The sequence below is a fragment of the Dermacentor albipictus genome, chromosome 10 (genome assembly GCF_038994185.2).
Source record: "Dermacentor albipictus isolate Rhodes 1998 colony chromosome 10, USDA_Dalb.pri_finalv2, whole genome shotgun sequence".
Classification (NCBI taxonomy): domain Eukaryota; kingdom Metazoa; phylum Arthropoda; class Arachnida; order Ixodida; family Ixodidae; genus Dermacentor; species Dermacentor albipictus.
Genome location: NC_091830.1, coordinates 56,731,612 through 56,757,355, shown reverse-complemented (window position 1 = coordinate 56,757,355; position 25,744 = coordinate 56,731,612). Strand labels below are relative to the sequence as shown.

The window sequence follows — 25,744 nt, the reverse complement described above, 5'->3', positions numbered from 1 at the left end:
ACGCCGCATCAGAAGCACGTAGGGCGACAACTTGCACCACGCCACGCCGTCACCACTGCTGATGGTCAGAACGTTCACTTTCTAGTTTCCAATTGTTACTTGTTCAGTCGAACTATGGAGCGGTGTGTAGCTGAGGTGTAGTTCATTTTCATCTACATAGATAGTTTTGGGAGTATCTCGTGTGCGTACTGGGTTTATTTTGTTTCAAATTACCTTGCTGTCCAATTCTTTTAGTTAAAATTGTTTTTTTGAGAATAATGTTATGCAGTACATTCGAATTGTGTCTCTCTCTGTTTCTGGAATGCTGAAATTTTTGACACTTCCGCAATATTGAACCGGGAAAAAAATGAGTGCGAAAATCTAGAGAGCTGGAAATGCTTGTGGTTAACGTTATCTAATGCATTACACAATCAGACGTTCGAGCTTACACATAAGTGGAAGTAAATATAAATGCAGGTAACTATTTGAGTGGATGAGCTAGTCATTGAAAACTTCAAAATTACCGATGTGCCAAGACGGCTGTTAAGAGGCAACACTTGCTCCATTGCCACATCCCGTAGTCTCAGTTTAAAACAGCTTGGCCCGCGCTAGCTATTACCTGTAATTAAAGCTTCGCCTTGGAAAAGTACAACAGAATACTAGTTTATGTGACTTCTGTATGCCCTTCCGAGGATCATATTATAGCATTTGCCAACCCTAGAAGTATTACGAGATGTTCCGCGGTACCAATCCAGTACCAAGTCGAAATACCCCTAAACAACGTGGCGACGGTGGATGCAGTTATAGAAGAGTGCCGCCACCTGGAATTTGCTAAAAGCCGAAATATTGACCAGTAGTTTGCCCGTCTGCCAAAACCCCAGCGGAATCTTTTTGTACCAACGCTCCTCGCCCCAGCAACACTGGCGATGTTACCAGGATTGTCCGGCGTCAGATCGAGGCTGCCTATCCGGCTACCTTCGGCTCAGGCCCCCCCGACGCACCTGTATTCACGGTTTCCCTGATCGAGGCAGTTGCGCGCCAGGAGTTGAAAAACATGGGTCTTCACACCATCTGTTTGACCGATCGCCCTGATAGCCACACGGCTTCTTCGATTCCGCCCCGTCCCGTATCTTATTGCCCACCACGTTTCCGTAACCCATATGAATTGTGCACTGCTGATGACAAGCCTTTTTGTTTTCACTGCCATCGAATCGGGTGCATTTCTCGGCACAATCGCAGTCGCTGGAGTTTTCGAAAAGCAACCCACGCCCGGCGTTCTTCGGACGTGCCTCGCATGGGCTCAGCGATTTCTGCTCCTGGTTGTGGCATCTCGCCTGGGATATTCTTCAGTTTCTGCTATCGAGCACCCGGAGGTGTAAGGACCTTGCTGACACCTCATCTGCCCGGACCCGCCGCCCATCGTTTCACCAGGGCCTAATTTTGAGCAGCCACGGGAACGCAGAGCTAAGCCTAACGCTCGGCGCAACGCCACCTCGCCCGCAGCGTGCAGCTGCGCCTAGCGTCGCACCGGCGTCCGCTGCGCCGGCACTCGCTCCCTTCGTCTCGAAGCCGCCGATATGTAAAGTATAGTCTACAGTATACTCATCGCCCAACAAGAATTTGATGACGACCCTCGCTGGTCCCGAATGCTCCAAACCCACCGTGCGGCCCATCCAAAGGAAGCAGCTTCAGCCACGAACGCCAACCTGAAGTCCGCCATGGCACCTCGCCATCGCTGAATACTAACCGCCAACGCCACCACGTCCCGCTGCCTCGACACCCAGTGGAAGACTACAAGATCGTCTTCCGCTCTGACGGTGGCCTCAATCTTCGCAAAACCACCAATGGGGCCCTCCTTGCCTCACTCTGCCCTAGCGCCAGCGTTGAGTACAGTGACGCCCGTGTCGAGGACCACGTACGCATAAACCCGTACAACTCTTTCACCATCAGTACACCCTTGGAGCAACGCACCCGGAAGTATGTGCGAACGTCTGCGTTGCGTCTCGCTACCCAGTTGTACCCACTTCGCACTTATGTGGCCGCACCTGACAACGCCCTCCGCGGCATAATCTACAACGCCGTGGACAATCAAAACCAAGAGGAGATAATCGAGGATTTGTAGGCTATGAATCCTAGCAGCACTTACGCCATCACTGACGCAAGGCAGATGGATCGCACCCGGTCCACTCTGGTCACCTCGTCGGCCCAAAAGAACTCCCTCGCACTGTGTTGTTGAACTGCAGCCTGTTTATCTGTCACCCCTTCCGCCCCAAGGCTGAAGCTTGTGTTAATTGTGTCCGACGTGTTATTGTGTTAATTGTGTCCGACGTATGTACCAAGCCCAGGTCCGGACGCTGCCCATGCTGCGGAGCTGTGCATATACATTACACGGGGTCGCACCCGTGTAAGCTCCGCTTCGACCGGGGAGGGGGGGGGTCCCTCCCCACTCGCATCCAGTCCCAAGTCAACGCCATCCTGCTCAGTGCAGTCAACACCATCCGCCAAAGACAACCGCTCATCGCGTCCCCGTCAACGATCCAGCTCCCGATCAAGCCGGGACCGCAGCCCTCACCTCCGCTCCGTCTCATTTCCACCGCTACAGGGGCAAGACACCCCACCGACCCCGCCCGACCCCGATAAAAAAAAGCTCAAAGCTCAAATCGCAGCGCCCAGAGCAACCACATTGCCCTACTGAAAGAACAGCTGCAGGCGCTGCTCGCGCGCCCCCACCTCCCCACCTCTTCCCCTCACCAAACCTAATGACCCATCGCGCTCCAGACATCACCGCCACCACCTCCGGCCCCCATGTCCGCCTCCTCTTCGGCCGCATCTTCTAGTGCCGCCTCCCCCTCCCGCAGCCCTCCACATAAGAGGCGCCCCTCTACAGAACCTGCCCCCACCACGCAGATGGAGGCTGTCATCCGCCACACGCCTCGTTCCTCGAAGCACATGAACGACGCATCAGTGCCGCCATTACAGTACTGCGTACGGACAAGCAGAGCTGGATGGCTCAAATAAACAACTGCATGGCCAAAATTGAGGCCCGCCAGAGTTCCCTCGAATCCGATATTGCCCAAATGACCATTAATGTGTCATCCCTCCTCCCCTCATCCTCATCTCCCAAACACCCTGCACCAGCAGGGGCACACCGGCCTCAATATGGCCACACAACCCCGCGCCTTAATTTCTGGCAGTGCAACTGCCGCGGCTTCCGCGTAAACCTGCACACGATGCAGCTCCGCCTCCAGAACATCCCTCCCTCTGACCTCCCGGCTATCATCGCCCTTCATGAAACCTCCGCAGTAAAACTACGCGACTACACAGCTTTCCACCCTGCTTCCCCTTCACCTCCGAACGTTGCCACGCTAGTTCATCGCGCCTACATGGCAATCGAGCATCCGCTCAACGTTCCGGAATGCACTCACCTCTTCTTTTATCTTCTTCCCCGGCGTCGGCAAGGTGCCAGCCTCTTTGTCCTTAATGTACACAGCCCACCCCGCACACCTGCAGCTCCCCTCCTCCTCTTTCTCAGCACCTTCATTTCACGCGCGAGCCGGAACGCTCTCCTAATTCCTGGGAATTACAACTTTCCTCACGTAAGTTGGGGTTAGCACAAGAACTGAAGGAAGGGCCTGGCACTAAGGACCTTCTTGCAGAACGGAGAGTTGAACGTGCTTAACGATTTCCGTGAACCCATCCGCATCGGCTCCAGCGTACAACGGAAAACTAATCCGGACATTTCCATCTGCAAAAATATCCCACACGCCATGTGGACGAACACCTGGGTCTCTCTCGGTAGCGACCACTATAGCCTATCCGTCGCTCCTTTCCCACCCTATCTTCCTCCCGCAAGCGTCTAGTGCAGGTGGTGGACTGTGCTCGCTTCCGCCAGTCGCAGCAACAAGCCTCCACCTCCTTCTCAGACCTTTCTCAGTGGACCACTAACTTGCTTCAGGATGTTTCCTCTGCCACCTCCACCGTCCCCACCCCTCCTCACTCCTACATAGCTGATAGTCGCCTCCAGCGCTTCTGGGAGGCGTATCACTCCCTGCACAGCCGCTGGATTTCCCAGAAACACTACCGCTCGCTGCGCCTCCGCCTTGCTCGCCTGGCAATGGACATGGAGGAGCACTGCTCCTCTCTCACCAGACAGCAGTGGGGCCAGACCTGCGAGCGCATGGCCGGTAACCTCGGGCTGAGGGATACGTTGGTTATCCTACATGTCCTCTTTGCCCCGTCGCATTCCGCGGCCATGCACCGCATGGAAGTGACGCGCCTCCTTTCCTCATCCCTCTCTGATTCCGAGTTTCTTCTTGCGCTTCGCGATCGCTATCTCTCCACCAATCCTCCTTCGTCTCTCCCTTCCTACGCCGGCAACCCTAATTCTGCGCTCGACGCAGATATCACCCCGGGCGAGGCTCGCACCGCGCTGCATAAGCTCCGCATCACCACCACACCGGGGCCCGCGAAATCTCTAACGAGGCCATCCGTAATCTGGATACCCCATCCCTTGAGGCCTTCCCTGACCTCTTTAACAAACATTGGCATGAGAGCACTCTGCCTTCCGAGTGGACACACGCTAAGGTAACTTTCATCCCCAAACCTGGCAAACCAATAGACATCCAAAATCTCTACCCTAGTTCCCTCACCTCTTGTCTCGGTAAGCTCTTGGAGCACGTTGTTCTCGACCGCATGCAGAACTTTCTATTAGACAAACACCTTCTCTCCGATTCGATGTTCGGCTTTCGCCCTTCCCTTGCTACCCATGACGTCATACTCCAGCTCTCCGAAGAAATTCCTCACCCTCTTCACGCAAAGTGCACTCGAGTGGTCTTGGCACTGGACATGACGAAGGAATTTGACAACGGCCTTCATCACGCCATCCTAGATGCTCTTTCCACCCTTAAGGTGGGTCCTCGTATCAAGGGTTATATCATGGCTTTTCTTGCCCGTCGCACCGCTGAGATTTCATTCGGCCCTCTGACTTCTCCATATTTCACTCTTGGAAATGAGGGCACCCCCTAGGGTTCCATCCTTTCCACCTTCTCTTAACATAACTTTTTTCCCATGGCACGCGCTCTCTCTGCCATTCCCAACCTGTCCCTTGCTTTCTACGCCGATGATATCACGCTCTGGGTAAGCACCGGAAATATTGGAGAGATGGAGGTGATACTCCAGGCGGGTGCAGACGTGGTTGCCATTGATGCTCGCGTAGTCGGGCTGGCATGCTCCCCTTCAAAGTCGGAGCTTCTGCTCCTCCCAGCTCGAGGTAGGCCCCCACCTCTTCCCCCTTCCTTACCATCATTATCGACGCGCACCCCGTCCCTTGTGTCTCCTGCCTACGCATTCTCGGTCTCCTTCTCCAATCCAACGGCAAACACACTGTGGTCCTTTCACGCCTAAATACCACCGTCCACCAGACCGTCAGACATATTAGACGTGTCGCTAACCGGCCCTATGGCATGCGTGAGCACGACCTCCTTCGTCTTGTCCAGGCCTTCGTTCTCAGCCGCTTTGTCTACGCCCTCCCCTATCTCTTTCTCCCCCGCGCCGAGGAAGACAAGGTGAACTGTCTCATCCGCCAAGCCCACAAGGCACCCTTGCGCTTCCCACCTACACCCCCACATCTCGTCTGCTGGCAATGGGCGTTCACAATACTCTTTCAGAGCTTGTGGAGGCCCATCGCACCGCACAACTCGACCGCCTTTCTCGCACCCCATCTGGTAGAGCCCTTCTCTCTTCCCTCCGCTTGACACCTGTGTCCCCTGCCTGCGTAACCCACCGCTTACACTCCTCTGTGTCTTCCATGCTCACTGTCAACCCTCTTCCCAAAACATGCACCCTAAGCATCACGCCACCCACCGCTCTGTCCGTACCTCTACCCTCTGGCGCCAATACGGCACACAGTTTAACGCTGTGTATGTCGATGCGGCGCCATAAAACTCCCACCCCGCCTATGCCCTTGCCACCATTTCCCATACACTTTCTCCCCTGACCACTGCCACTATACCTGCCCCCACCTCCACTGCCGCAGAAGCAGCTATTGCGCTCGCCATTGCCACTACCCCAGCCCGTTTCATACTCAGTGACTCCATAGCTGCAGTCCACAACATTGCGAAGGGTCGCATCTCCTCCTCCGGGCACAGCATCCTTGAGCACTCCCCTCCCCTTTCTCGTCGTATCCAAGTCCTCTGGGTTCCGGCTCAAGCGGGGCACCCTGGCAACGAGCCGACAAATTCCATCGCTTGCGAGATGACAGACCAAGCTGGCCCCCTCCACTCCGGGATGGACACGCGTGGCTCCTTCCTCACCTTCCATGACATCAAACTTCATTACCGCAACTCTCGGTTATCCCTCCCTCCCCCTCACAAATCCTTGTCTACGTTCCAACAGAGCACGTGGCGCGATTTACAGACCCTCACTTTCCTCTCACCTGCCCTACTAGCCCTTATTCCCTGCGGTGCTTTCTCACCTGAATGCACGCCCTGCAGACACCCACGAACAGACTATGCTCATATTCTGTATTCATGCCCTAAACACTCACCCCTGCATGTATCTAGTCCGCAGCTGTGGGAGGTTGCTTTGGCCAGCTCTGAGCCAAATGTCCAGCTACGGCTAACGATCTGGGCAGCAAAAGTCGCCATTAGGCATGATCTGGTGGCCATGACTGGCAGACTGCAGGCTACCCACGGAACGGCGGCACATTATTTTCCTGTTTTTGCCTTCACTAAATAATGTATGTACCACCACCGCCTGGAGCTCCCAGACCCGGGCTACTTATACTGCCCGCCCTCGCACCCCAGGTGGCCCTTCTCGTCCTTATGCCTGACGCTCAAATATTTCCGCCACTGATTTTCCTGCGCCGAAGCGCCCCTATTCTCGTTCGCTTTCGCCCCAGCGAAGACAATCTCGCTGTCCCCAGCCTCGTCAGTCCTATTTGCCAACGCCATTCGGGCGCGGTTCCCAGCCGGAAAACTAGACGATACAGTGCCTCTAGGTGACGTCGCATTGCTCCCTATGCCGCCAAATCCTCTGCTTACGTTGCCCACTCATCTGAGCCTTCTTGACGTGCAAGTCGATGGTGTTTCTGTGTCTGCTCTTATAGACACTGAGGTACATTTGCCAGTAATAAGCGCTGACATTCCTAACCTGCTGAAGAAAATCCCGCCCGCCACGACGCCTGTTGTCCGTGTCGCCGATGGCGGAAGAGCCCCGGAAATTTCCGATGGCTGTAATAGCACTATCGTGCTATTTACAGCCATCGCGCACTGTCCCCATGATATCATCCTTGGCTTAGACTTCCTATCCGCACATTCTCCTCTCACCGATTCTTACGCCAGTACTCTCTGCCTCGACCTGCCTGTTCTGGATCCCGCTGAACAGCACCCTACTCGCTTCAGTTCCGCCGACTTCGTTCGCTTGCCACCTTCGCCACTGACTTACGTTGACTTTGTGTCATCCCCTCCAGTCCCCGACGGTCACTACACCGTGGCTCCTATGCAAGACGTCCTCCTTGCACACGGGATCACAGTACCTTACACAGTTTTATCTATTACGGCGAATTGCGTCTGCCTGCCAGTGGTATATTTTGGCTTGATGACACAAGCGCTGCCATGCGGGATGTCTCTAGCCCAACTTAGCTCATTCGAGGATCACTCAGTAGCATCGATTTCAGTAGACGACAATTCAGCCGATCCTCCTCTACCATCGCAGTCGGCAACTTGTACCATCGCCAACTTACAGAAAATGATTGCACTGACATGCCTTCCGAGCACGCTCGTCCGCTCTACCGCGTTCTGATTCCCTACCAAGATATTTTTGACTTTACCGATCGTCCTTTGGCGCAACCAACTGCTGTCAAACATCGCATTAATACAGGCGATGCCCCTCCCATTCATCGCCGCCCGTATTGAGTATCACAGGTTGAGCGTCAAGTTATTCACACCGAAGTTCGCAAAATGCTTGCCAAGAACATTACTGAACCATCATGTAGTCCATGGACGTCACCGGTTGTGCTGATAAAAAAGAAGGATGGCTCATGGCGCTTTTGCGTGGATTATCGGAACGTTAACAGGGTTACCAATAAGGACGTGTATCCCCTACCTCGGATTGATGACGCCCTTGACGTCCTAAACGGTGCATACTATTTCTCCTCTATTGACGTTCGTTCCGGCTATTCGCAGATTGCCGTGGACAATCTCGACCGCGAAAAGACTGCCTTTCTAACACCCGACGGTCTTTATCAATTCAAAGTGATGCCGTTCGGTCTATGTAACGCTCCTGCCACTTTTGAACGCATGATGGACTCCCTTCTTCATGGGTTCAAATGGTACACTTGTCTGTGCTACTTGGACGACGTTATAGTATTCTCCCCAACATTCGCTACGCACCTCGAGAGCCTATCTGCAGTCCTGGATGTTTTTCGGTGAGCCGGTCTGCAACTGAACGCATCCAAGTGCCGATTCGGCCGTCGCAAGATTACCGTCCTTGGATATCTTGTTGATGCGAATGGAGTGCAACCGGCCCCAGGCAAGATCCATGCTGTCACGCACTTCCCTCGTCCGAAGTGTGCCAAGGATGTGCGCAGCTTCATCGGCCTTTGCTCGTAGTTCCACCGTTTCGTGAAAAATTTCGCCGCCATAGCATGACCACTAACCGAGTGTTTGAGAAAAAAAGCCCCTTTCCAGTGGGGCGATAACGAGGCCTCTGCATTCTCCCATCCAAGCGACATTCTCACAACACCTCCCGTTGTGGCCCATTTTTATCCTTCTGCACCTACCGATCTCCGTGCTGATGCCAGCGGTCACAGAGTTGGCGATGTTCTGGCACAACGCCAGCACGGCCACCGCCGTGTTATCGCTATCGCCAGCAGGCTCCTCTCACCCGCAGAGCGCAACTCTTCCGTGAGGGTCGGGCCCCAGTTTCGGTGGTTGCGAAATTCCGCCCATACCTATAGGTCCACCCTTTTCTGTTGTCACAGACCATCATGCATTTGCTGGTTATGCTAACTGAAAGATCCCACAAGAAGACTTGGTCGCTGGGCCTTAAGCCTCCAAGAATAGTCGTGTTCTGTCACCTACAAATCTGGCTGACTACACAAGGACGCTGACTACCTATCTCGTTACCCGGTTGACGAGCCCGACGGCGCCGACAGTAGTACCACCAACGGCATTTTCTCTGTGTCTCCCTTCGCTAAAATCACGTATGAGCAGTACCGTGACCTATCGCTGCGAGCACTCATCGAGCGTTAGCGCTCTACGCCTACCGACACATCCGTTCGCCGATATGTCCTCCAGGGCGGCATTCTGAACCGAAGGAACTTCCTCCCTGACGGCTCTGATCTTCTTGTCGTGCCAAAACATCTACGACAGACTGTGCTTTTCTAGATGCATGACGCAACCGCTGCAGGACATATTACGGTAACCCGCATGTACGACCGCGTCCGCCGCTGCGTCTATCGGCCTGGTGTTCCTCTCCCTGCCACCGTTGGAAAACACCTCAGGTGCTACTTGCCGGTTATCTCGAGCCGATTACCGTCCCTATGGAACCGTTCTTTCATGTTGGATTAGGCCTCCTCGGTCCCTTTCCCTGTTATATACGAACCTACTTAGGTTTACCTTTCCCCAAACCAAAATTATCACCTAATTGCGTCAACTGCCTTTGTTTAGCGCTGTGCTCCCCGTACTGTTCATGCCTCGAATAGCCTGCGCGTGTCAACGTGACACTGTGTTCCCGAAAGGAAAGTACCAAGTGCTTAAGGCTAAAGGAAAAGAAAACAAGGGTACGCAAGACGCACGATTATTGTTTGACAGATCAGCCAGAAATGAAGGGGAAAATTTTCGAGGAGCAGTTTTACACGACTCAGTGTCACTGCCAGATATGCAGTCCGCCGGTGGCCTAGGCTTGTTGGAGCGTGTAAATAAGACTCCTGAAAAAAGTTTACCTATGAGGTTTCTTTTACAGTTCACATAAGAGAAAGCATACCGACCGCGTTACATTATACGTTCAAATATGAAATGCATGCATGAAATGCATATGAAATGCAGAGGGGCTAGGTCCTAAAGCGGCCCGAATGCTTTCTCTGCTTCTTATGTGTACTGCGGAAAAATGCAGTGAGGAGTGTAGCTTACGAATATCGCTTGTAGTAACAATGACGGCGAGCACCATGCCCGCCATGGCCATCAGGCAAACGCACATGATAACCGCCAAGGCAGCCACCCTTGGTCCAGAGACACTGCAAGGAAGTAAAGGCCACAAGTAGAAGGAAAACTTTTATTAAGGAGCCATTCATGGAGGAGTTCTTGTGATAAACTATGTTTTTTTACGTTATCACATTGTTTTGTTGCACTCTTGAACGGTTTAAAGATTTTGCGCAAAGGTAATGAGTCATTGAGTAGGCCCCTCTTAACATCCAGTCACGCCTTGAAGCAGTTCACCTAAATTTGTAGTGTATTTTAATGTTTTGCTATGAATAGAGCTATGCTATAAAAAGATCTATGGAAAGAAGAATGATGGGTATAACGTTAAGGGATAAGAAAAGAGCAGATTGGGCGAGGGAACAAACGTGACCTAATGACATCTTGGTTGAGATAAAGAAAAAAAATCGAGCAACACATGTATGCGCTATCACAGAATTGTTTTTTATTTTTCACACGTATTCCTTTAACAAAGACTCCACTAACAGTTCTTGACAGTCATGAAGGAAGCTTTGTGGTCGGAGAAATAGGCTGATATATGTTCGACTTGGTACACCAATGCTTGATTCTCAAAGACGAGATCTATACAAGTGCCTCGCGAGGTTGTCATAGCCGTGGGACGCGTTACGAGCGAGAGGAACGGGATGTTCTCCCGCATTCTCCCACAACCCGAGAATCGCAGGAAGAGGGGGGAGGGGGGCGGCGTGTACACCCAGCGGCAAACGATGGGGGCAAAAGCGCGCGCAGCAAGCGGACAACACGATAAAGGGAGGAGGGAAGAGATAGCAGCGACTGACTGATGCCGCTGACGCCGATAGTGAGTCAACCCCTATCCGCCACACAAGAACAGGGGGGGGGGGGGGACCCTTTCTTCCTATTTCTGCATGGCGGCGACGGTGTTCTATGCAGTCACGTTATCTTGAATCTCTAGCGGCGTCAGCGGCATCCAGCGGTATCAGTCGGTCGCTGCTAGCGCTGGGGGGATGAAAGGGGGGCGGAGCTGGTTACGAGGTCGACGACGACGCGAAACCCAGGAACGGACGCCAAAGAGCTGCGCTCTAAAATGGGCATGGGCAGGACGTGTGATGAGGAGGCAAGATAACCGATGGTCATTAAGGGTTACGGACTGGATTCCAAGCGAAGGGAAGCGTAGTAGGGGGCGGCAGAGAGTAATGTGGCCGGATTAGATTAAGAAGTTTGCAGGGACAACATGGCGACAATTAGTACATGACCGGGGTAGTTGGAGAAGGATGGGAGAGGCCTTTGCTCTGCAGTGGGCGTACCATGCTGATGATGGTGATAATGATAATGATGATGTTGATAATGATGATGTTGTTGTTGTTGTTGTTGTTGTGATGTCGCACGCTAGCGATTGCAGCTATGCCGCTCTGCTGAGATTTCTGTCGGCCCCTTACCACTGACGTATTTGACCTAATACACACCAATTGGTAGACCTACTTGATTGGCAACCAAGGTGGCATAATGTATAATTGCTCCAACTTTATGGTGAACGAATATTGTTCGCAATGGTTATAATTCTGGTTATATTCTTTGTATAAAAAGTAAATGAAAAGCCACATACAACGGCCATCTATCTCAAGCAATTCCAGCACACACAACGTGTCGTGTGTTTGCGTTCAAACATTCTCCATGTTGACGCAGGCTCAGCGGTCGCTGTTCGTCGCGAGCTTTCTTTGCAAGAGCGCCATGCATCGCCTTCGTTGCGCTGTGGGCTGCAAATCTAGTGATCGGCGATATGTCAAGCTGTGACATCGCGTTTCACAGCAAAGCCACTGCGAGAGGAGTCACTGCGGGCCATAAAGCTGTCGATGTACGATTGATGCCAGCATCTACGCGTTGGTGGGCGCCACCTGACACTGGAGGATTACTACCACAATATGGAGTTTTAGCGTGCAAACGCAAGCGCATGAGGACTGGGTGTTTTACCAGATAAACAGAGGCCCAAAGATTACCGACTATCATGTTGCATCCACTCGGAGGCACAGAGCCGAACCAGGCTAACACAGAACTAATATAGCAGTAACCTATTCTACTTTGATGCTGGTGTAAGTTTTCGCCATGGCCGTATTCGTGAACACGTCCTCATTTTAAATGTTTAAAATTTTACACTGGGTTACAGCAATATTTGCTTTGTGTTTTGGCAGGTTAAGCTCTCTGCCACCTGGTGGCTGGACCGTGCTGGTGGTTGTGCAGTTAGGGCAAAGGCTCGCTTTAAAGCCTGTACTTTAGAACCTATGATGTAGTCTGTACAGTAAATCTAGGCCATTCAGGCTGCTCATGGTTCTTTATTACAGCAATAGTAGTCTGAATAGCCATTTGTTCAGGTCTCAGCCTATCTGTGAAAACGCCCAGCTTGCCTGTGATTACCGAAATAAAGGACACGCTCGGTGCAGCGACAGAACGTGCGCGACGCGTGCTGTTTGGATAGCTCTCGCTGGGGGTCGACAGCCACGCAACTAGCAGAGAGGTCAGAGAGGCTTCGCGCAGCGTCTCCAAGACAACGGGAAGTAGACGGCACGACGTCACATCATGACGCAAACAGAGTGGAAGTGGAGCTTAGCCCAGATCACTCGGGCAACAAGATGAGTCGAAACGCTTGGTTAGGTAGGAGGGTAACATGTGATGGTCCTGTAGCGCTCTTAAAGTAAGACGATTCAATATACTTCAATTATTGCAGGAATGTTTCACTGTAGCTAAATCCTACGTGTCTACGAATTTAGCCCAAACCGTTTCAGGGATCTTTAGGCACAAATGAGGTCAAATTTAATTTTTAGGTTTATTTTTTTTTGCGAACGACTTGTGTTGCAAGTCGCCGCGATAGTGGTACCTAACTATTGAAAATCTCAAATTGAGGAAAGCCTCGAGATTTATGTAGCGTTGTTCCTTGGCTCTGCGATGAGCTAGGATAAATGAAATTATGTGCATAATAACCAAGCATTCACTGAAAGTCTATAAGAAGCAAAAGAACTACCGGCTTTGATGCCATTTTTTTGTAGTTGTGATCTAATGCAGAAAATTTTCGAACGATTCTATTCATCTTCGTTTATTTGATGCATACATACTTGCGGAATTAGTGCACAATATGTCATTTCAATATATTGAAGAAAAATGCCTTCAGTGTTTCGTAGCGTGATGTGAGCAAAAATGTTTTTCAAGAAATTAAAACGAAAATAAGGTAAATAAACCCTGAACATTTTTCAGGTGTTCGACATCCGTGTTTTATAAAAACATGATAATCGCGCTAAGGGTAAGAATACTAATTAACACAGCAGACAGCACTGAGAAAAAAAATCGAATTGTCTTTAAAGTAAAGAAAAATAATGACTTCAGCATACAACGGTTAGGATTTAAAAGCACGTTCTGTCTCCCAAGGTAATCATGGAAGGAACATTTCATTTTGCAATTTGCTTCTGAAGGTATGGGCGTAGTTACAATAAAAAAAAGAAGAAAAAGCAGCTTTCTGCAAGAAAACCAACATCTGAATATGGCCTTGCATCTTAACCAAAAGCTGAAATAAAATGATTGATGAAAGCAAATTGGTACAAAAAACATTCTAAACAATGAGAAGATCCCGAGTAGTTCCTAGTTCAACCTATTAGGATGGTAGATTGATTTCTCAGCCAAGCTATGCGAGTCCTATAATGTTTCACTGGGACCCAGTAAAAGTAGTTTGAAATTTGGTTGGAAATATAACACTACGAGCTTTTCTACCGTTCGCTTTTTAATGTGCTAGAACTGCAGCATTGAGGCCAAACCGTTGTCCCGAAGTCCTGTTTGGGGAGTCCCCTACATTACAAGTATATTTCCTAAAGTCGACAGTAATCTAGTGATATGAAAGGACAAAAAGAGTGTACCGACGTTCTGTAATTGAGGTTGGATGTTAGAAGAAAAAAATGGCTGTGGCTTAGCTAAGGTTAAGCTCAGGATGCGAAGCATACTAGCCTTTATTTTAACGCGACAGCGTTAAGGAGCTCGTGTCGCAGAAAAGCCGGTGTTACCGGCGTTTCTGCGACACCGGAGACGTTACTTCTGCGGACACGGGAGACGTTACGTTCTGCGTTACCGGAGACGTTACCACTGAGCCACGAGTTCGATTGTTCAAAGCGGTACAAAAGCGCCTCTAGTGAACGCGGTGTAACGCCTTAGAAACGAGCTGTTTCTAAGGCTCAGGCGTGCGTCGCTTGCTCAGGCGCACATTTCGTTGCCGCGCCGAACGCTGCGTTGCTCGACGCTCACCGCGTCCGGTGCGGGGCGCGTAGTCGCGGCGCCGTAGCCCGTTGTCTTACACCCCTTGGCGGGTCGACGGGAACGCTGTCGCGTTCCACTCTTGAAGGCGAAGCTTAAGAGGAAGCTTTAGCTCCAGTGCTCCTATCTAAACACATGTAAAAGGAGAATTCGTTTTTCTCGGCAACCACTGCACCAAATTTGACGAGGTTTGTTGCATTTAAAAGACAAACCTAAAATCTAGTGACTGTTGCTTTCGAATTTTTGAGTTAGGTTGTCAATTTTTTAATAAAAATGGGCGAAAATCAAAAATTTTCAAAAACGAAACTATCAAGTTTACAAGTCTGTGACTCAACCACTAAAAATGATTATACAATTCTGAGAATTGCTGCTAATAGTACATCTAAAGCGGACAAAATTGATATGTTACACGTGAATATAAAAAAAATTTAATCATAGGGAAATACAACTTTTCAAAACCGTTGTAACCAACGTAACAAATTCACGTAATATCCAAAATGACATATTGAGTTTGTCCGCTTTGAATGATCTAATGGATGCCGTTTACAGAACTGCGATATCGGTTCTTGATGCAGAGCTATGAATTTGTAAACTTCGTCCTTCTATTTTTTTCAAGCAATCAAATATTCTAAAATCGTCTTAAAAAACTCAAGCCCTAAATCGAAATTTCGCTGCCAACAGTCACTAGAATTGAACTTTCTTTTCAAATGCAACAAATTTCATCAAAATCGGTCCAGAGGTTATCTCGTAAAAACGTTTTTGCGTTTTACATGTATTTGAATAGGCCGCGTCGGAGTTGGGCCCGAGCTAAAGCTTCATCTTAAGCGTCCGCTTTGCAGCTGCTCTGACGTCATATGGTAGCTACGCGGCCGCGCGCGGCGCAGCAAGGAAGAGCGTGGTTGTGCGGCTAGTATGCTTCGCAAAAAACACTTGTGTTTACTACCATTGCTAAGCAATAACTGTACGCACTAGTATAAAAGAGAACATTTTCACAATCGTGTTGATGTGAGCAGCCTCAGTCACGGACACAAAGAGTGCAAGTCAATTCACAGATGTGTGGAGGAAACAAACGCAAGCATCGAACGTTATAATGACAGTCATTTCGAAATCATGGCTGGAATAATGTAATCATCCTATTCTAGTTCCATTTGTTGGACGAGCTTTCTCTGTGGTTCATATGGCATTCCCAATATGTTATTGCCAATTCGCCGGTCATATGTAGTCGTTCATAATAAAAGAACACAATAGAGCGTAAGGAATTTTACGTTTTAAGAGACAAGGTGTTTTACTTAAAAAGGAAATGCAATGGGAGTACCTGCACTGGCAAGATTGTGCAAAGAAATATGCACATTTTTTTAGCTTTGCGTGCTGCTGAGTGACCTACAAAGAGAGCAATCAGTTCTCTACATACTGAAAAGCTATTAGCATTTCCTTCGGAAATGCAAGATAAAAATGCTCGCCATGTTTTGCTATGTTGGCAATGCAGCACCTTGAATAGCTGTCGATGGACGTGTTGCAAGTAAAGGTTCATGAAACGAGATTCTTTTTACGTCTGCATTTTAGCAGGGTTCTTCCATCATAAATCTAGAACTTCCTTGAAAGCAAGACGCAAGGCTGAACCTGGGGATAAGGGAATTGAGAAATTAAATTTTCGATATGACCAAGCATACATACCCAGCAAATATTGTAGCGAAGAAGCATAAGGAAAGTTATTTAGTGTTGTAGTTGAAGTACCTAAAAAAATAAATTGAAGGGAAATGAAAGCTGACAAAAAATTGAGGATCCACTGGACACGGTGAAGGTAGATGACCAGTGAAGTTGTAGAACATCTCACAGCGTTAGACGAGGGAACCTGTATTTATTTTCATCATTTCGTATTGATAGCGATGTTTGCATTGTGATTGTTGTGATATACACTGATTGGCTCGCTTGCAAGCTTTGACAGAATCTCAGCCAAAGGTGAATCTATGCACGACCATTCTAGAGCCGCTGAGTGACATCGCTTGGTCTGGCACTTTAAATCAAACCCTTCTATTAAAAAATGAGTGAAACATGTCTTGTATGGCTTTGAAATGTCTACATTGAAATGTCCAATGATGCCTACAGGAGTAGTGTCATCACGGCTAATCCATGCAAAGTGCGTGGTTATGAACTTCTCAATGTCATTCATATTTTGGTGTGTCTCGACATATACACGCAGTGGATACCACAATTGCACGTTTCTTTTGTACGGCACAGCCCTCCCCACGGTTGGTGGCAATGTCCTCTTGTAAGTCAAGGGTGTACGTTTGTACATAAAACTTGTGCCTTCCTTATATGGCAATGCCTCCTGCTCGTGAGTCTCTAGGCTGTTCAAAAACAATTTCAGTATTCCCATCAGCGTGGAACAATGCATATTGATTGATTTATTTGTTGAATATGATTTACTGCTATTATTTTTAGGGTGGACTGGCCTCAAGCCTGCTTCACCTCAGTCGCGGATCGGCCCACATTTTTCCCGTGAACTCGACAGATGCATCGAGGGTTAGAGGTATACAGCTCAGCTGTAAAAACAACTTGCCTCTTGTGAGAGCCAAACCCACCACCATTTAATTACAACCCCATTCTAGCCGCTGCTGTCGCACAATTGGTAGTCCATCACATGCATGATGCTCCCGCCGGTGAATAGTTGCTTTTCTTTTAGGTTCATTTCCCTTTCCTTATAATTACCTGCTGTTAAATAAATTAGCAAATTTCTTCCTCTATGCGTTCACTGGCTTTATTATCTGTTGGCTTTTTATGGATATGGGACATGGCTGTAGCACATGGGATTCCGTAAGTGTAAACACTGCCATTCTATTCATAATAGCGGAATTTTTAATCTTACAGTATATCGCCTCTCATAAGGTGTTTTTGAAAGCTCTGAGTACATTCTCTAAACTTCCATACCACAATGACAAATAACAAAACAGGACACTTACCTGTTGTCGGATTCAGCAGCTGAAAACAGAAAAAAAGGATTACATATAATCTTCAAGAAGCCTTTGCGAATGGCTATAGGGGCGAACATCTTCCCAGCCTATGTTGGTATATATGCTTTCGTAGTCTTGGATATTGCACTTGAAGTAGAGTTGGATATTTCTAAAAACGAATATTTATTTCTGATTCATTTTGTTCACAGTTTAATACTGGCCTATATGCTTTTCTAACACTCCGTCCTTTAGTGATAATTTAGACGCGCCACGATATGCAAATAAAGCGAAAGGCAGCAAGCAAGGAAAGCAGCACTACCTTACTCCAAAAGTCTTACACCTCGTACACCAAGTCTGTCTGAGAACTATCAACCGTTTCTTTCTCTCAAAGCAATCAGCCGCGACACTACTGTAGAAAACACGGCACGTACACGATATAATGGAACGTCAACCGACTTAACCCGCAACCTTGGGCAATAACAGGAATCTAAAGTGGAAATAGGTGATGCGAAGGAGTTTCATGCTCAATACTCACACTGTATAAATATGCTGAGATGATAAATGGCCCCTTTCGGGCTGATGTAGCGTAATCCATGGTATAGCTGTCCTAGATGTGTGTACCCATATCCGTGGAGTTGCACCATATCAACACGCGACTTGTTTCGATATACGTCCCTACGGTTATTTATTATGGCTCCCTGCAACGGTGTTAATCGAAAAATGTTTCATCCGACATCCCCGTACGTACAAAAGGCAATAAATTGTCAAAATTAGATAATTCTGTTGTCGCAACAGCCTTGTCTCACGCAAACCGCAAGTGCGATTTCGCCTTCGTCGCCAGGTGATCGCAGATGAGCGCAAAAGACTACGTTGTTGTTAAACCACATTGGGAGCAGCCTCTATTAAATACACCGCGCGTTTCTAAGTTACCAGATGGACACGATGTTAACGCAAGAATGTCACAGTTTCGATCGAAAGGCGAAGCAGCGAATTGCGACATCTTCATTCGCTACACGAAGTATCCATGGTAGTTTTATTGGCCACATAAATTTGCAAACACTTGTTCACTAAATTATTATGATGTCACTCGCGCATGAGGGCAAACATGAACGCATCAGAATCGGTGACCACGGAACTCACGGTGAAACCACAGGTCTGAGGAAAAGTGGCAGCAGGAGCGAGCGTATTGCCCTTCGTGCTGCGTCTCTCTGCAATGCGAAGTCACAAGTGAGAACGCAACGCATAAGAGACCATCAGCCCTAGGCGTGTTCAGACTCTGTAGCAATCGAAGGTAGCTTTCTAGATGAAAATCAGCGTGCTTCGTCCCCACCTTCCCTTCTAGCGTGCGTGATATTGAGCCATTAGTCGGCTTAGCGTCGCACGCTTTCAGTCGCACCGACAGCGTAGTCAGCGCGGTCGCGATGTTTTTCCATTTGTCTTTATGCGGCTCACCACGTCAACGGCGACACCTACGGCGACGATAAAGTAAAAAATTCACTTGAATCCATAAAATTGCTATCTCACTCAAAAGCTACAGATGAGTACGGTGCTAACGAAAGCGCTTGTTTATACCATGGACTGATTAGGTGCCTGACCTAGCGAGTACTATCACCGAAGAAGGGCTTTTCGCAGCGTATTTAGGACCTACTTCCACGGTGTCTGTGTGTGTTAACATTTATTCGAATGAGGTCCGTAGGCTCGACTTCTTAAGTGAAGGCGGGCTGCTCCCACGTTGGCACTCTCAGGCCAAGCCTTTCAGCGACATCATGGGCCCTCTGGACGGCCCTAGCTGGTCCTGAAAAATGGGCTTTGAATCCTTTTCTCCCACTGTGTCCATTCTTCAACTAGGTTGGGGAGAGTCGCGGGGCACCCCATCAGCATATGTCTGATTCCAGTGATGCCATTACAATCGTTGCAGTCCATCCTAATCTCCCTCTCTGGATATATTTTATTAATTGTGTACGGTGTGGGATATGTACCTGTTTGCAATAACCGCAGTGAGTCTGCCTGAGGCCTGTTCAGATTTGGATGTGGCAATGGGAATTGCCTGCGTCCTAAATAGTAGTGTTTGGTAATGTCATTGTATGTTATTAAATGATCTCTAGATTCCCTGGCTTGATGGTGAACGGCTCGGTTGTGACTGTCACGGTAAACAAGTCCTCGTGCCAAGTCATGAGCAACCTCATTGAGGTTTATCCGAGTCTCGTCCACTTTCCCCATATGCGCAGGAAACCATTGAATTTCAGTTCTCATAATCCCAATGTTTTCAAAAAGTTTCGCTGCAACACCAGCTACGTAGCCTTTATCAAAACACTTTATAGCAAATTTCTAATCACTGTAAATGCAGGCCCACTTATTACTCCTGATGGCTGGAGCAATTGCCACTTGTTCCGCCACCATGGGGTCCTTGGTAAAAATAGTGATAGCATCTTGCACCTTCCCTTTATAATTTGAGACAATGCCCGTATATGCTTCTTTACCTTTCACCCAGGCTGCATCCACTACAGCTGCCAATTGGTTCTGCTGTTGTATTTCCTGCAAGAGTGCTTTAGCTCTTGCCTTTCTCCTTTCGACATTATATTCCGGATGCATGTTTCTGGGGAGAGGGTTGGTTCTGATCTTGTTCCTAACGTCAGCTCTTAATTCTACTTCAGCCTCTATTGGGCTCCTTGATGTATTCAGTTCTGCACCTATTGCCCGTAATATGTTCCTGCCAGCTCGTGATTTTGTCACTCTTTCGTGTTGTGGTAGCTGTTGGGCCTCCGCGATTTCTGCCATTGTGTTGTGCACCCCTAGACTAATGAGTTTGTCAGTTGCAGCGTTACTGGGTATCCCAACGGCTACTTTAACGAGCTTCCTGTGCATCACATTAAGTTTGTTAAGTTCTGCCAGCTTCCATTTCAATAATCCAGCCACGTAAGTGAAGTGACAGAGAGCAAAGGCGTGTATTAGCCTCAAAGCACTGCCCTCTCCTAAGCCTCTGTGTCTATTGGTAATTCTCCTTTGTATCCTAATGACTTCATCTGTTTTATTCGAGATATGTTGTATTGTTCTATAGTTAGCATTGTTTCCGTGTATGTGATACCCAAGAATCTTGATTGTTTCAACTAGCCTGACTGCGGATCCTTCCTGAGTGTGTAAGCACGCTCTTGGCTCATCTTCCGGAATGTAACCTTTTTATTTTGCGACCTTTTCTGCGATGTTTAATGACCAAGAGTTCTGATTTGGCTGCGGAACATTTCAACCTCATGTCTTTCAGTGCGTTATCTACAACATATAAGCTTTCGTATATTCTGGTCTCTGTCTGTCCTACATTACCCTTGGCACTCCTTATGGTTATGTCGTCGGCATATAACACATAATGTATACCCTCAATTTACTCCAGATTTCTTGCAACCTTGGACATTGCTAAATTAAATAGCATAGGTGAGAGCACAGCCCCTTGTGGAGTGGCCGTGTTTCCCAAATTCTTAGCTTTTGATTTAAGCTCACCCAGCATGAGTTGTGCAGTTTGATTTCTAAGAAACTCCTTAATCATGTTAAAGAGTATCTTACCTAACCCCATCTCCGAGAGGACGCCAAGTATTGTCTTATGCTTTATACGATCAAAAGCTTTTTCCACATCCAATCCCAAAAGAGCTTTCGTATGCGCTGGGCTGGCCTGTATAAGTTGGTGTTTGATCAGCAGCATAGCATCCTGAGTGGACAGCCCGGGACGAAAGCCGATCAAGTTGTATGGGAGGATGTCGCTCTGCTCAACGTATTTAGTGAGTCGATTTAGGATGACATGTTCCATAGACATCGAGTGGTCGCCGAAATGTCTCATAATGAACCCTCGGCATGACTTCGCGTCAATGCTCCGAGAAAAAATAATACGTTTGCCAACGTTCAATTAAAACGCACAGTGTCTGTGGATCGGTATGGGCAGCAAGACTAGTATAAGGGCAGCACTCTAGCGGTGAAGAGTGGGCGCCGTGGGTTTCCGGTTCGGGAGCTCGCGATTTGCAGAGCCTTTTCTATCAGCTAGTTCATAAACTCTCAAAGCACGCAATGAGCCACGCTTCTGTAGCGAAACGCATAGTAGAATTAGGGCATATAAACTCAATGTTGCCTTTGTTTTACGTAGAATATGCAGAAACATTTACGCAAATTGATGAGAAATTTGACATTGGGATCTAGAGGAAATAAAACGTTTATACCTTCTATTGACAAAGCACACAGACTATAATTTAACGACTGGAATGCATGAGTTAGCTTAACCCGGTCGCATCTGTGACCAGTTGGAGAAATGAATGGTAATAGTATTCTTAGTGCTATTGTCAAAGCTAGGAGGACCAATTTTCTGCTGCTCTGAAACTCCTCACGCGACGAGCGTGCATAAGGTTCTAGTTGAATGCAAATGAACTGAACGTACATTCGAAAGTGCCCTAATACAGACAGTGTGCCCTCTGGCCATTACTTCTAAAAGCTTTCTGGAAGGCCTCGTTGAACGCGTGAATTTTGGCACTCGCAGTTAATCAATACTTGTCAATGAAGTTCAGCAAGGCTGATTCTTGGACTAGTTGGTACCGTTTACTCATAAGGGCAAAGCCTTTAGCGCAATTGAAAAAGACAGGGACGTGACCGAGACACAAGACTGGGCTATCCTGTGCGCTGTCCTGTGTCTCTGTCACGCCCATGTTTTTTTAACTGCGCTATCAGCTTTGCTATTATGAGTCTCGTTGAACGCATTCTCCTTCAGGACTACCTCTTCACACCCTACTGAAGAGTATCCCGCATAAATAGGCACGCACTTACCAGAAGTTAAGGGCATTGAACCAGAAGTTTTCGTGAACTGAGACTGGAATGCAGACTCCTCTAGAAAAAAAAAGATGAAAATAAAATTGAGTGACAGAGCACAACCAATATTCATAGTCACCAAAAAGTTGCTACGAAGTGGTTTGTCAAATAAAAAGAATCCCTCACGAAGCGTTGGCATCAAAAAATATTTATTATGCCCATCACAAAGAAATAGCTTACCCATTATCAGGCTGCACTAGAGTATCCTTTGCACACAGTGGATGCTGGAACGTTGCGGCCGGTTAAAACGGTTGCTACTGGATGAAGGTAGGGTCCCTGGTGTTCGAAGTCAGCACGAGCTGAAAAGAAAGTTTAGCTAGAGTCTCTGCATGTCAGCACTATGCTTGGCTGCCAGTGAATTTTCAGAGCAAGAATTCAAGTGATGAATCCAGATGAGTTAACTGAAATTACTATTATGGAAGGAAGACAACGGCATTATGAAGAAAATGTTTCCGCGAGTGCGGGACGATGACGAGTGACAGCAAGGCAATAACAGCATTGGAATGATAAAGGCCGTATGACGTCAATAGCATGACGACTATAGAAAGACAATTAAAAATTATCGCGACGGAATATCGATGATGGCAAGACAACAATGGGAGAGCAATTGTATGGCGACGCCGGTAAGAGGACAACCGGGTGACGAAACTTGAATGACGGCGATGGAACACTCGCCTCGGCGTCACGATGGGAAGACCGCGAGTACACGCCGAGGAATGTACGACGATGACGCAATGACAAGGATGGCCTGACAACGGCTGCGCGATCACGGTGGTTTGAACCAAGGATTGTTCAAACTCTTGGCTTTGCTTCGAGTTCTTGAAGGGTTTGACTTCGCCCTGCCATCTGCTAGCCGCCTGGCTAGCTCAGTTCGTAGATTTGCTTCCGCGGATAGGCGGTCGTCTCGGGTTTGTATCCCCAACCAGGACAAATTTTTCTTCAACAGCGGGGCTTTTCTTTCGGAGAAGCCGTATGGGTTTCTTTTGTAGCAATTGCTACAATTGGATGATGTCTCCTTTGCCCTTTTAATTAATGTAAACGATAGTTATGAGGAAGCTTTAGCTCGGGGGTTGTGATATAGATACATGGGGGCAGAGAAATATATTTTATTTGGCAACCATTGCACCGCGATTGATGACGGTTGTCGCATGTAAAGAAAATGTTAAATTAATGAGGCTTGGAAGGAAATGTTGATTTAGACGGGCAAGCGTTTTACAAAATTGTTGAAAGTTAAAACTTTTCAGAGAAGCAACTCTGTTACTATGTCACTAAGGAATGAAAAATGATATCTCAATTTTGCGAACAGCATTTATTAGTACATCAAAAGCCAAGAAAACGTGTGTATTATATGTGGTTCTAAAATTACCACTAAGGCAGGAGTACGAGTCTTGCAAAACCATTGTAAACATCGTGCGAGATATACGTAGTGTATATATATTGACGTATCAAGCTTTTCGGCCCATTTGGTCTAATAGATCAAGTTGATAGCACGACGACTATCTGATTTCAGTGAGTTAGGGAAAAGTTAGGGAAATGTTAACTATGTGCTTCATTTTTTATAATTTACCGATTTTCTGCAATTTCTTGAGAAATGTACAGCCTAAATAAAAATTCTGCTTGGCACAGTTACTGCAATTTATATTTAAATTTAAAATGCATCCAGCCTTAAACAAGCTCGTTTAAAATATATCCTAGAAAAGCAATTCTTTGTTTTCCATGTATTCGAATCGGCGGCATTGGAATTGGTTCGGCCGAGCGCTTCCTTTTAAGTTTTAGCGATGACGGTGGCATGATGATGTAATCACGACAACAGAATGAAAATGATAGTGGGACGACTGTGTTATGAGGACAACGAAATAAATGCGCGAGTATGGTATCAGAATAAAGATCTCCTAACGGTGACGATGTAATGAAACCAAGGATTGAGCCAATGAAATGAAAGTGATAAAATGACAATGACGACAAGTGGACGTTGCAGCTTACGCCCACGCTTACGTGAATCTCCTGCAACCCCTTACCATCTCGATTCGCCCTAGAGGTAAATACTTATTCATATGATGTAGCAAAGATTTGCTAATTTGAGATGATAGTTTGGAATATGCCCGATACGGGAGAATGGTCCAAGAAAGCAGCTTCTATATATATATCCACAAATATATCCGTTGAAATACCCACTGACCCAGGTGCACTCAAGGGCCAGTTAATCCATGGGAAAAGGGCCAAACACAGCTTAGTTTTTAATAAAGTAGTCAGACAGATCTCCTATGCAGGGAGAAGCCGCCTTTTCTTTACCTTCCTCCCGATGGAGCCGCAACTGTTCTCTTAGCCGTTAGGCTTCTGTGCCCGCTGGTTCGGCGCCATAAACAAAAGCCGCTGTAGATGCTCCGAGAAAATTTTTACCTGGTGTAGATGTCGGAACAAGAGCGCGAACCGCAGAAGCACTCGGTAGGGCAGGGTTCGTAGTCCGCCGGGAGGTGGTCGTCAGCCCCGAAGAAGCGCAAAATGGCGACGAACAAAGTGGTGAGCGCGCTCAGGAGAAGCGGAGCATAATATGATGACGATGATATCCTTAAAAAATGTGGCGCATACCCACTCTGGGGGACGGGCCAAGAAACAGACGTCAGAAAGACAGCTAATAGGAAATAACCCTAAATTAGATGCGTGAAAGTTTTAAAACATGGGAGCAAGGAAACTTCGGAAAAGCCAGACTGATATGAGCAGAATGAGATGGAGAGAAAGACATGAAGAGATTATTTCAAAATTATGGTAGGAGACTTATTGGCAAAATATTTGACATATATGTAAAGAGAGGGAAGCTTTCAATGCGTATTTAAAAGGAAGAGAAGTGAAACTACACAAATTCTTTGCTGCACTCGGTTCATTTGCACGAGATAATATATTGAAGACGGAAAGCTGCGTTCATGCAACTGGTACACTGACTGCGAAATTTGTAAAATTCGTCGTCTTCAGTTAGGCTGTCTCCGGCTGACATTTAAAACAAGATCAATCGCGTCAGGTTAGACGCAGCCCCATCACAAAGTGGAAATTGTCGGTGTGGTCATGCGGAAAGCAGACTACGGCATTTTGGTAATGAAGATGACGATGATGACGATGAACTCCTATCAGGGCTCTAACCCACTAAGAGGGATACGCAATCAATCGGGCCGCAGTAGAGAGGTAAAGAAACTTCTTATTTCAATATCAGAAAGGCACAGTGAAGGAAGAGGAGGAATAAACATTTATTGTACAACCAGCATTTTATGATGGCCGGGCCTAAGCCTCCCATGAAGAGACGTCGAGGGCTTGCCTCGCCACCGCTTCACGAGCGTGCTGGGTTTGGTCCTCGACGTCCTCGACGTCCTCGATGATCAAACCCAGGTTTGATCGTCGAGGACGCAGCTCCGCAGAGCCTCATGCAACCTCGACGAGAGTCGTGGTGTTTGTCTGCGTGTACTGTGCTGGACACGCCCACTGCCTATGCGGAAGAGTAGACAGGTGAATGCCACAGCGCTG

The 25,744-nt window shown here is 47.9% G+C and overlaps 1 protein-coding gene across 2 annotated transcripts in view; it reads right to left on the bottom strand.

Annotated features, from left to right (window-relative positions):
- The window catches only part of LOC139050398 (uncharacterized), a 78,416-nt gene extending 53,654 nt beyond the window's left edge, over window positions 1-24,762 (bottom strand). The window contains exons 1-5 of one of the 2 annotated variants that reach the window (XM_070526703.1): window positions 24,632-24,762; window positions 22,412-22,530; window positions 22,190-22,249; window positions 17,402-17,420; window positions 10,110-10,213 (exon numbers count right to left, since the gene is read on the bottom strand). In XM_070526703.1, coding sequence (XP_070382804.1) covers window positions 10,110-10,213; window positions 17,402-17,420; window positions 22,190-22,249; window positions 22,412-22,415 — 187 coding nt within the window. In that variant the 5' untranslated portion in view covers window positions 22,416-22,530; window positions 24,632-24,762. Of the gene's footprint in view, window positions 1-10,109; window positions 10,214-17,401; window positions 17,421-17,927; window positions 18,091-22,189; window positions 22,251-22,411; window positions 22,531-24,631 lie in introns of those variants that run through there. The other variant, XM_070526702.1, reaches the window with a different exon arrangement.
- Window positions 24,763-25,744: the final 982 nt, after the last annotated feature.